This window comes from Montipora capricornis, chromosome 5 (assembly GCF_036669925.1).
Source record: "Montipora capricornis isolate CH-2021 chromosome 5, ASM3666992v2, whole genome shotgun sequence".
NCBI classification, from domain to species: domain Eukaryota; kingdom Metazoa; phylum Cnidaria; class Anthozoa; order Scleractinia; family Acroporidae; genus Montipora; species Montipora capricornis.
In genome coordinates, this window is record NC_090887.1 from 7,975,741 (window position 1) to 7,988,498 (window position 12,758).

General features: G+C 34.6%; 1 protein-coding gene and 1 long non-coding RNA gene across 19 annotated transcripts in view; one reads left to right on the forward strand and one right to left on the reverse strand.

Moving 5' to 3' along the window:
- The window catches only part of LOC138049335 (kalirin-like), a 170,252-nt gene that overhangs the window by 59,376 nt on the left and 98,118 nt on the right, over window positions 1-12,758 (forward strand). For all 18 annotated transcript variants that reach the window (XM_068895570.1, XM_068895571.1, XM_068895569.1 and 15 more), the window contains one exon: window positions 11,749-11,940. In XM_068895570.1, the coding sequence (XP_068751671.1) occupies window positions 11,749-11,940 (192 nt within the window). The remainder of the gene's footprint in view (window positions 1-11,748; window positions 11,941-12,758) is intronic.
- LOC138049341 (uncharacterized) overlaps window positions 1-12,758 on the reverse strand; it is a 53,366-nt gene that overhangs the window by 24,900 nt on the left and 15,708 nt on the right. The window lies entirely within an intron of this gene.

A 12,758-nucleotide genomic window follows, 5' to 3' on the forward strand; every position in this document is an offset into this window, starting at 1 on the left:
TCATGTCTCTGAATGTAATAGCACAGACTTCTTGATCAAGAAGTGTTTCTCTTTTTTTATTTGCTAATTTAAAGGGAAAAATCTGTCTTCAAAATGTATACTGAAAAGACCTTGGCCTCATTTGCTGTAACCCCCAAGGCACAGAAAAACACTCAAGTTACTTGGCTAAACACCTGAACAATAATTTTTACATTATGAAAAGCTCAATACTCCTATGTAAATTTGAAATCTATGGACTTGTGGCTAACTTATCTTAGGTTATCAAGTGAATTCATGACACTTCCACGATTTTAATAATTAAAATTAATTAAGCTAAGCATTCTGAGTAACAAAAATTATTACATGGCTTTGGTCACTTGCGAGGTTTGAATTGTCAGTTTGTTTCTTATTTCTTATTGCCATTGGCAACTTTGTGAGCTTGTGGCATCTTGCATAAAACAAAGCTTCTATCACAAAAGTTAAATGTGCTGTATAGATGACTTTATTTTTAGCCAGTTAAATGGAATGCAGATTTGGACAATTTAAAACTGTCAATTTTGCTCTAAGCTGACAGAAGGAAAGGCCCTATTGTCACATGGTAAAGCAAACTGTTGTTATTATTATTATTATTATTATTATTTTTAGCTTAACTTGCAAACCATATAATTTTATGGTTTGAATCAAACAGTCATGCCTTGCATATCATTGATAAAGTTATTGGGAAGTACTTTTATTGTGAAATAGCATGAAGAAGCAAAGCTTTTTCTGGATAAGTAATTTTCACTTGAATTAATTAAAAGTGATTTTTTGTTTAATGTTACCAGTAAATGTATCCTGGGCAATGTGTTATTTTTCATTGAAAATTTCAGGTAGTTGTTATCGATTTGGTATATATACTCACTGCAAAAGCTGGCTTCATAATTTCAGGAAAATTGAGACCATTTCATCCGGTATTGCATGTCTTCATCTACCACAGATAATACACCTTGGTAGGCTGCATATATGACATTTTACAAAATTGGGTCAACATCAATTTTTTTAAACCCTTTTTTCATTAGCTTTAAAAACTATTTGGTTCGCCTTGATTTCAAGATTTTGAAGTCGAATATCTGCACATATAGATTCAGATCAGTGCTGGCAATGAATTTTCTGAAAAAAAGAAAAGAAAGGAAAAAATTCCTTATTTATGGTTTTGGTCAGACAGTCTGACAACTAATGAAAAGTGTCCCTTTTTTCAGTGCACAGTATTGAAATACACTTTGTGACTGAGATGACAGTAATGGTTTGAATCATTCTGCTGATAATAATTTATACACAGAGGTCATGATGTTGCAAGAAATTTACACCTGTCCCCTTGTACAGTGCATTTGTTGTGTTTTGTTTGGATAAGATTATGCAAGCAATGGAGCCGAAAACTGATATTTTTGTTTGACAGTAAACATGTAGCTTTATAAAAATCTTTATAAGGAAGATGATATGTTTCAAAAGTTGGTGACCTTTACTTTAGTTGTTCAACAATCTAAATGAACATGAAGTTAATTGGTTGTGTAATGTAAACATGCCCCCAAACTTTGGTTTTCTGTTTAATTGGCTGCCATGGAGTGGAAGATTTAATTGGACATGCTATGGGTATGTCATTTAGATTCAGGTGATTGCATTTTATGTAGTCTGGAAAAAAAATCTATTTCATTTAGATTTTTCCCCAAAGCAACTTCTTCCTATTTTTGTCAAAGCATGTTTTTAGCTTTTCAGATATTCTACATGTTGTTATAATATGGTTTGATTTTGGTACGCAGTCTGGTAAGTGATTTTATTGTTCTTTGGCAGTATTTTTTTATTGACAACTGCTTGTAGAATATGTCTGCTTTATGATTACTATTATTTTACCTTTGAAATGCATCAGAAAGGTCATATTTTCGATGTCATTTTAAATTTTCTTTGTTGATGCAAAAGCTATTTCCAAGTTTTACTTCAACCTATTTCATGTGGTGATTTGACAAGCATAAAATTTCTGAGGTTAAGGCAAAATACTCTACGTTTCAAAACACTGAAATCTATTTTCATTGACTATGCAAACTGGCTTGTGTTGAAAATGAATCGGAAGTTACCAAGGAATAGTGAGACACAAAGTAAAAAGTTACATTGAAATTTTTTGATGTTAAAAAGGTATCATCTTCAACTGCAATGCATTTTCAATCGCTTTAATTTTATCACCTTTATTTCTAACTGTTGCTATTGAAAATAGTACGATAAAATTTTTGTTGCGACAAGAGGCCAGACTATATGTCCCATTAGTGACTTTGGCCTATTTGTGTTTCAAATTTGTCAACTTTATGGTGACACCAGCCAGATTTTTGTGTTCCTGTCATGTTATGGTTTTATTCCATACAGTTATTTTATTAGTAACTTAATTTTTTACCATAAAGTGTACATGTATGTGGCTTTATTTCTTTAAAAGTAAACTAATAATAATAATAATAATAATGATGATGATGATGATGATGATGATGATGATGATGATGAAATGGTATATGAAATGAATCATTTCATATACGTACCATTTCATCATTGATTCATTCCTCACGGGACCATTAGAACCCACAAATGACCAGCTCCCAACGTCAGTGGCTTCATAGCTCAGTTGGTTAGAGCGTCGCACCAGAATCGCGAGGTCACGGGTTCAAACCCTGTTGAAGTCCTGAAATTTTCAGGCTTCTCTACGCAATTGTAAAAATTGCGTTCATAACTGCGGAGGTCATAGTTTTACTTGAATAATATAATAATAATAATAATAATAATAATAATAATAATAATAATAATAATAATACAAGATCATCAGATCATGTCTTTTTTCCTGGTTTTCATTACATAATTAGCCAGAAAAGGTGAGCTCATATTATACTTTTTCGAATTTTAACTTGAGTTTTCCTTATGTCTGACTGCTTTCATTCCTTCACGATAGAGTTTAGCTTTTAATTTTGTTTCTTCTGTATCTGTTTTTATATTTGTCAAATAATTTTTTTTAGTTTGTGTAAGATAACAGGATTTTCCCCCTGGCATTGAGGACAATATTTTAAGAGAATAGTCTTCAAATGATTTCTGTAATTAATTTAATGACTTCATTTAGGGACTGTATATTTTTTTACCACTTTGTATTGCATAAGCAGCACCACAGGACAGTACTACTCAGTACTGTAGAACTTTCAGTTGACTGGGCATCCCAAGACTCAAAAGCATGAAAGAAAAAGAAGAAATTCTAAGTAGAGGTTTTTGTGACTTGTGAAATCAAAATATTATGATAGAGAGCCATTTTTAGCTTTCTACTCTTCCTGTTGTATTACTATTTGAAAATGAGGTAACAGCTGAGGCTGGGTTTTGATTTTAGCTTTCCTCCAAATGCCTCAAATTCCGTGTGCAGTTTTCAACAAATTTAATTTCTACTGTTGTCATGTGCCTCTGTTCTAGAGAAAAATGTTGATAAATCAATATTAATATTATCGTAAATTTGTTTTCAAATTTTGCATCATTTTTATCCAAAATTACAGTGGAATCCTTGTCTCGAAGAGGCATTGGTTAGTGCTGGGGATTTGGGCACAAGTTAATGAAAGGGAAAACTTAAGCTTAAGGCATAGAGTAAAATTTTCCTTGGTGTTGACAATAATCTAAAGTTGCCAGCAGTGTGAAAAATAATTTCAGCCCCAGGGTGAGTCTGAATTTAGAACAGTTATCTTAGTATAATTAAAGTACGTTACTGACTTAATTAATGAAAGTTATTTTTGAGTGAAATCATAAATACTTTTTGTGAGAAAGCTAGTCTTTTTATTTGAAATATGTTAATTTTCTGGTTCACTTTTTTCTTTCTTTGTTTGTTTTTGTTTTTTCGTTTATGCGCATAGAAAACCTTGTAGAGTCCATAAATGCTCTTGAAGTGAAATCTTGTTGGTGTCAAGTATTACATGATGGAATTAATTCTGCCCAATCAAGTCGCTCATACATTTGTAGTGAAGGTGGAGAAAATGAGACATTCAAACCACATGTCATTGTGTCCTCACAAAATGATGTAATTAAAAAAAAAATTGTAACCTTTTGCAGAAAAGTATGGAAGGATTTTGATTGTGCGTTATATCCTTCAATGACTATACTGTAATTTGCATTTCTGTTAAACGTTTTCAAAAACACAATTGTACTGAAATGGATGTTATATGTTATGCACCTATCAATGTTAAGCCCGAGGGTGGGTATTTTGACATTTTCTTTAAAAAAAAATTCAAATTCCCCACCCCTGGGAGAAAATAATTGGTCAAAATCCCTTCCCTGGGAACATCACGTATGATCAAAATCCCTATCCTGGGGACAGACCTCACAATAAAATTCCCGCAATTAGCCTGCCCCTCCCTCTCTTGGGCTTAACATTAGTAGGTGCATTAACCCTGGTGAATGAGTCCCCTTATAGCTTGGTGGTAGTAATTGAAAGCTAAAGTCGTAGGTTTGATTTCTGTAAAGCAGGACAAATTTTCTCCGAGTGTTGGCATATACACAGGTTGTCGGTTGTTAGAGCATGCATGCGCATTGGAATAAAGGCTGGGCCTCTTGTGGTCGTTGGTCGTTCCATCCTGTAGCTTAACTTTATTTGGTTCGGTTGCTGCACATACAACATCGAGTATCCCAAAGTCACCATCGAAAGATAAATCTCTTACTTTTCAACAATGTACATATGGTTGTGTTAATTTAAAAGGTAAAATTCTACATGCATATAAGCAATGACTTTATTTTGATGGACTTCAGAGCACTTTGATCGGAAAGAACATTATTCCTATTTTTTTCATTTTAGAAAGTTAACATGTAGCCATGCATAGATTTTTAGGCTACCACTTTCTTCAAAGGGAAAAAATGCTTGATATTAAAGTAAGGAAAAGAGAGTTATTTGTCATGAGTGGATTAGACAATTTTGGTCTTGAGGAGAACAGTTGAGGTTCAAAGCTAACTTTTCAACATTGGAGATCAAAGTTATTGTTGACTTCACGCGTCAACAGTCTTTAATTTAAGTTATTATTCCTAGTGTTTTCTCCTCGCAACTTAGCCATTTTGGTGGCCATTTCATTTGAAGCTAACCCACTCAGCAAAGAACTGCAATAACGTTTCCCTTTTAACATGTCAGAGGTACTGCATTTTTTGAGTCCTCATCATGCAAACGATGTAAATGTCAAAGTGTACTTGTGTGGATCTTTCTTGTGGACCAGTCACTGCTGTTGATTGTTTTAAATTTAATTTTCATATCAATCCTTCTCCATTTTAGTTTTAATTTTTTTAGTTTTGTTAAGAGCTAATGGATGTCAGAGGATGGATGGATCATGATAATGAAATGTCAAAAAGCTTTCAGAACACAGGATGTAATGGAGTTTAAAAGTTCCTTAACAATAGAAAATGTAGAGCTTCTAGGCCATTTGCTGACAGGAGTTTACAAGCCAAAAGGGAAGTCAGGTCATGAGGCTTTTCTCCAACACGTATGCTGTCATATTTACACAGAACAGACTCCTGAAATCGTTATTGCCTTGTATTAGCTCTTCTCGTATCAAATGCACAAGAGAAGATCACAAATGTCTAAGCTAAAATCTTTGAAAGAAAGCCTTTTTATATATGTAGTGGGAAGGCTAGACATTCTAAGCAAAAAATAGCAATGAAATACTGCAAACTTAATGACTTAAACATATGAAGGTTTCTAGCCCTGGACTTAACTATTTTCTTTGAGACTGATTGCACCAAATGTTCTTGTGATTAACACCTGAAAAGATTTTTGCACATTTGCTTGTGCAGGTTTTCATGTGACAATTATTGAAATTGCTTTCTGATTTAATTCAATCCCTCATTCACCTTGAAGTTGATGTCAATATCTTATTCTTTTTAAAGAAATGAATTAACAGGTAAATGTCTGATTGATTTTAATTCTTAATGATGTTCTTTCAATCTCTCTTGAAGTCTTTAAAAAAGTGCAGACCAGAAAACGAATTATTATAGTTTAACAGCAAATTTATCTAAAATGAAATATCATCCCTTTTACTGAATAACATTGTCTGTGTTTTAAGTAAAAGGAAACAAAGTGAAGTGCAATTTTGCAGACTAGAATATAAATGAAAAAACCAAAACAAAAAAAAAACAACAGATGCCAGAGATTTATTGTCATGTTATTGTCATGCATACCCTTTTGTTTCTGGGGGTTGGAATAGTGAAACATTGTAATTTCACAAATGTTGACCATGATTGCATTATTTGTTTCCCAGCTGGTTAGCAACACAATTTATTCAAAACATTTATTGTACCTCAGTGATAAATAATAGTTTTCTAGCTCTGCTGCATAAGGGCATATTCTCGGTAAATGATACATTAATTTACTGTCTGCTTAAGCTACTGGAAAAATAGTTCCAATGTCTCATATATTTTTGTCATGTGAACTGTGGTAAGTTGGGATGTCACTACTTTTTATTGGAAACACATTTCAAACATTTTTAATTGTCTAAATGAGATTCTGTTGAGTCTACATATCATTGTCTTGTACACATTTGAAAACGCAAGGCCTACAGTACATCCCAGTAATTGAATGTTGTATGAACATAGAGATTTCTTTGCACCAAAAAGTGTGTTGTTGTGTTTATTCTGCTGTGATAAGTTTACAACAACATTAACATTACATGTATTAACCCCATTTCCTAATCCGGATTTCTGTTTTCTTAGACAGACAAATATCGCTATTCTGCAGATAAACCACTTTTCATCAAACACATTTTATCAAAACAAATAATAATAATTATTAAATTATCCATTAGATTGAGACTTGGCCAGGTGTACATTTTTAATCATGCAACTACAGGGTAGTGTATAAGTTTTCTTTTCTTCACTTGTGAAAGTTTTGGCATCCATCATCAGTTATACAAGTCTTTGCATAGTCAAGTGTTACCTTGTTGTCTTCAAGGATTCCCCTTCACATTTTTTTGTAATGTTGTTTTGGCTTTGCAGTCTTTCAATTGATAACTAAGCAAATTTATCATCCGCCATTTAATAATGTTAATTTTGTTGTCAACAATTTCTTCATTTTTCATTTCTGTTAATAATTTTTCCATTATTAATTTTTCTTATTCAACTTTCTTATTACGTATAGGTATCATTTCTTTGGGGGATTATTTTAAGGGAGAAACTAAGATAAGACTGTAAGAAAAACGTTTAAACCTAAGATTAGATGCATAATAATAATAATACTATTATTATTATTACCGGTATTTTACTAGAAACTTGTAATGACTGTGTTTTCAGTGCAGGTAAAAGTTGTATTCTCTAATTAGGAAATGACATAAAAATTAGTGGCCTTTGAACTGGAAAACATCAAAGAGAAAGTTCAAAGTAAACTTGAAGTCCTTTGTTTTGTTAGAGTTCAAGTCACATCTGCATGGTGTACCATGCATTTGGCCTCCTACACTGTAAGCCTTTTTGAGATTTCATTTCAAGCTGGCGACATTTTGCTGAAGAGTGTGGGAGTCAACTCTGCACCTTGTTCTTTGACAATGGTGTATTGCTTTGGGTTTATAGTCCTTGGAAGTTGAACAATTGGCACTTTCTCCACATGCATTCAAAGACATTGACCATTGGTCAGACAGGAGTTGAATATGCTTCAATCTCTTCCCTAGAGTCTGGTTTTCTTTTGGTCAGCACCAAGAACACTTACTGGTCACAGTCAAAACTATAAGCAGTTGCAGTAATGGTATAATGTACTCGTGACAACCATTATTGTTTCATATTGCTGAGAATGTAGAGAAGAGCTGGAAGTCCGTAATTCATTGACTTCCTTCTTTGGCTGTGGCCAGAGTCCGTGTCCTTGGTGAAAAAGAAAAGAATAGCAGACTCTGGCCGGGACGAGAATTAATCTGCTATGGGAAATCTGCAGAAGTGAAATCTTCTGAAACAATAGCTAACAACAAAATTATTGAAAACCAAGGGCACATATTCTCCCCTGTCAATTCATTCGCCTCTTCTTTTTTAACCAAGAGAGCTACCTAACCTTTATCCTTACTTTATTGTTGGAAATGGGTATGAAATACTTGGACTTTAAGGTACACTTGTCAAGATTGGGCTTGCATCTAACTCGGTGCATTTCTGTATATGAATGACTTTCACCGTGTATGCGGGTATGCAGTACAACTAAAAGAGCTTGGTGTTAAATCAATTTGCAGCTCATTTGCAAAGTCATGGCTGTTGAATCCAGTTCAAGGCTGAATTCTTGTCATGCTTTGTTATTACTGCAGTTGTTCCATTGATATCAATGATCTTGCACTTAGAAAAGTGTTTTGTATTGGCAGGAGGCAGCTTGGTCCAGTGGTTAGGGTGTTGGGTTTGCATGTGGTTGCCCCAGGTTCAAATCCTGATCTAACCTCTGGTTTGGATTTGTCTCCGGTTGTCCCGGATTCAACTCCACCACACTTTGTAAATAGCTAACTGGCTGCCTCCTGCCAGTTGGGATTCTTAATCATGTTTCTGTTAAGTTTGAATTGTTTCCTTTAGATTACGGGTATTTAAAAAAAGTGGGGTGCCTGTAAACTAGCTTGATAGCTAAGTGTACTTCCACTATAAACAATGCATTTACATTAACATTTTTAGTTTCATTATATGAATTATCTCAAACCGGTGTCTGCATCAGAATTGTCATTGTTTGTGCCATACAGTTTTACCAGCATTCTCATGTAGTGTATTGCTCACACATTCAAATAAGCTCTTATAAAGGAAAGAAAAGGGACTTCATTTAAGTGTCTAATCTTCTAAAGCCATAGAGCACTAATTGGGGACAATGTAAATTGAAATTAACAAGTTAACGCAAATCAAATCAAATTTGGGTTTTTGACGAGAGGGGAAACCGGAGTACCCGGAGAAAACCTCTCGGTGCAGAGTAGAGAACCAACAAACTCAACCCACATATGACGCCAAGTCTGGGAATCAAACCCTGGCCACATTGGTGGGAGGCGAGTGCTCTCACCACTGCGCCATCCCTGCACTCCTGCACTCTTATTATAAACATTGTACCTCAGCCTTTTTGGTTTGAGCCCTCATGGATGCATTAAGTCTTATTCCCACATCTTCACCTTTGGTAAACAAATCCCACGTCCCCTCGGTGCCTCAAGACATCCCTGACTACACTTATGTACTTTCGTTTCATTTTAGAAATTTATCATACACTTGCCTTTTATTTTAAGTATTCTTTATTTCTTAGCAACATCCTAGTTGACAATGTGATCAGAAATGCTTCATGACTTTGTCATTTTACTATTGGCTAACACATTGTACAAAACAGGGAAAATGCTTTATCTAATTTCTATAATTTTGAGTAAGGAAAATAATCATGGGCCAATGTGTTTCAGGCAGAATTTTGATGAAATGCCACTAATATGGCAAAATGGAAGTTAAGCACTTAAAGTTTATTTTTGGCATCAGAATAAATAAGGACCAGTTTAAATGTCATTGGAATCTTTTTGAGTGAACTAACCAGCTTCTCAGAATTTGCTCTTAATTCATTGACAGTAGTACTGCATATAAGTATTTAAAATTAAGGGGTAAAAAAATCATTAGTTGACATTGCTTCATGACAATGTTTCAAATTGCAGATACTTAACTTTTGTGCAATAGTGATAAAAAATGCAAATGCAGGCTTTTATTTTGATCTTCCCTTCCTGTGATTTCCTGAATTTTAAGTTAAGTAGCCTACCTTGGACTTCGAATAATATTTTTTTTGTTACTAGTTTGGATTTTTCCTTTGCTATGGTATCCAACCTACAAAATGAATTTTCATTCTTTTTGTATTTCAAACCACAACAGAAAAAAAGTAATTTTTAGACAGTCTTCCGACAAAAATACAAAAAGTTTGATTTGTTAATGAATGTGAAATTATACACAGATTTTGATCTCGTGTAGTCTTTCCTTTCTTCCATTACTTTAATCTTTAGTTGAAGTGGACGCAAGCTAATCTGCCATTTTAAGAAGTGAAAGTTGAAGCCTGTGGTTTCGGAATAGTTTGTAGATCAAGTTAATTGCTAGGAACTAATAAGGTTATTTCAGCAAAATATAAAAATTAATACCTGTCTTAGCCTAAACGGGCACTTTATAATACAAACGTGGTCTCAGTGACATGGGGTGAGTCGATGAATTTCTTAAAAGGTTGACATAATAATTAATTCAAATGAAAATCCACATTACTCATAATTAGTTGAAAGATGACACGAGCTAATCTTTCCGGGTTTTTAATCTGGCTTTCCTTGGCATTATCTTGGAACAAAATTAAAATTTGCGGGATCATGGGTACTCTTTGTTCGCAAGAACTAGGCTGTAGGTACAGAATACACTTTTACCTGTAGCAAAACAGAAACATTTTTAAGGAGCAAGTACGGTAGTACCTTGATTTAATGAACTTCTTTATAAGGATGTCCTTGTTATAAAACTTTGCCTTCTATTAAGGACAGTGCCTTCTAATTCAAAGGTAGTTGTACGTAGTTTGTGAATATGCGAGAAAAGCAGATCTTAACAAGCGTTATTGAAATCCAAAAAGAAAATTGGGGGTGACCACGCATTTTTGAAAGATAATTAGTCAACAATATTTGTAAAAAGCTTTAAAAATACAAGGCAATGTATTGCGTTCGTTTCCAAATTGAAACTTGATGATCTCTGAAAAATACATGGTTACCCCTAATTTTCTTTTTGGATACCAAGAGCACTTGCTACGTTCTGCTTTCTGCGCATAGTTTTAAACCGAGCAAAAATATCCCTGTATTAGTATTAAAGCATCACCCGTAGGAAACCCGAGTTTCTCGAGATGCGCAGAACGTATGCGCAATAACAATAATAATAGTGATAGCAGGCAAGGGTGGAGTGCCTTTCTTGTGCATTATAGAAAGGTTTGAAGAACAAACTCTTTAAGCTCGGTTTAGTTAACCCTTTCTGCATGCTGTAAGGACAAAAACGCCAAAATAATATTGAGGCTATTATAGTACTGTAAATGATTTTTTTCACTTTTTAGCAGCATAAATCATTGAGGTTTATTTGAATGTATTAGTAGTTTTGTCTGTGTACCTACAAAAAATTAAAAAGAAATTTATTTTCATGTATTTTCAGAATTAGATATAAAATTGTTTGGCATTTGTTTCTACAGAAAACTATGAAGAAAATCGTAATTTTTATTCGACTTAACTTGTTAGGGAATGGAGTAATTTCCAATCAATTTCCCACAAGTTAAATATCATTCATTTCAACTGGCCAGTGGCCAGTGCCATGTGTACAATATTTTAGCTGTTAAGATTATTTATCATTTGGAATGAATAACCATTCACAGTGTAGGAGTAGAGCTAATTAGTGATTACTTTGGCCAATCAAAAAGAACGGAGACAATCGAGTAAACCAATCAAAACTCGAAGTAATTACACGTAGCCGACACAAAGCCCGGAAAATGTGCACGCATAAGCCACGATTGGTTTGGCTTCACTTTTGATTGGTTGAAAAAGTGGCGTGAGAACTTTGAACCAATCACTGAGTGAAGTAATGCAAAAGCAATTACTTTCGACACCAAATTGACAACCGCTCAGTTGTGATTCTGATGATGATTATCATTGTATTATTACCATCATGAGATCTTTGCTTTTTTATTTGTTCCCTTTGGCGCCTGGGCCAAGGTACCAAATATTTTATTTCATGGAAAAAAAACTTTTGTCAGGAAATCAAATTCTTTTATTATTGTTGTTTCAGAGTGTTTACACCAATATCAGCCGAGTGCTAGAAGTGGCTGATAAATTGAGTGAAGCTGTACACTATGAGTCTGATAGAATTGAAGCTTTAGCCCAGGCTGTGAATCGCGAGTGGAAGTCATTTGACATGAACATCAGCCAGAGAAGTTGTTTGTTAGCACGCTCTCTTGCTTATCATAAACATAGTGAGGAGGTACGAGATTATCATTAACGGATAATGTTTAAGCTGTAATTTAAAGGGGCTATGTCACGGTATTGTAGGGTGTTTATGAGTAATCTTTAGTTAATCACGAGTTTAAAAGCTCGAAAGTGGTAATGAGGAATTTCTTTACTGATAAAATTATCGTTACATCACAAACAAGTTGATTCTGAGCAAAAACGACCTTCTCCAGGCGATTTGCCATAAACTTGAAAAACGTCGAGCCGACTTTTTTCAAGATTTCAGAATTTCAAAAGTGGAAGTTTTTAAAAACGCATCGTTTTGCAGACGCTTTAGGTTTAGTGTGGAGAGGGGAGAGCGAGGGCTTTTCAAAACAACAGGAAGTTATAAGCAAGGACAAGTGCAATGTCAACACCAACGTCGCGCCAAAATATAACTGGGCTACACGAGTGACTTTCTGCTCGCGCAGAAATTTTGTCGCGTCGCCAGCGCGCAATGAAAATCACACGTGTAACAACCCTTGAACTGGCGACGCGACACGTGAAAAATTCGCAAGAATAAAGTCGCCAGACAAAATCGCAGAGATAGTTGCCCGTGTAGCCACCCTAAAGAGTATTTAGCCAATGAAATTAAAGGAGGAATGTTTGTTTATAGTGCCCAGGTCTCTTGAAGTATGCGACTCAAGGGCTTCAATTTGTCACAAGAGTAGCCACCCTCGCGCGCAGGTGACGCGACAAAATTTGAATGTGTCGCGTGTGGCCGCGGCTTTAAGATCTACGAAGACGGCGACGAAAACTTCACTTCAAAATGTAACTTTGCACAATCCTAAGTCTCTCGCGGTTATTTCATCT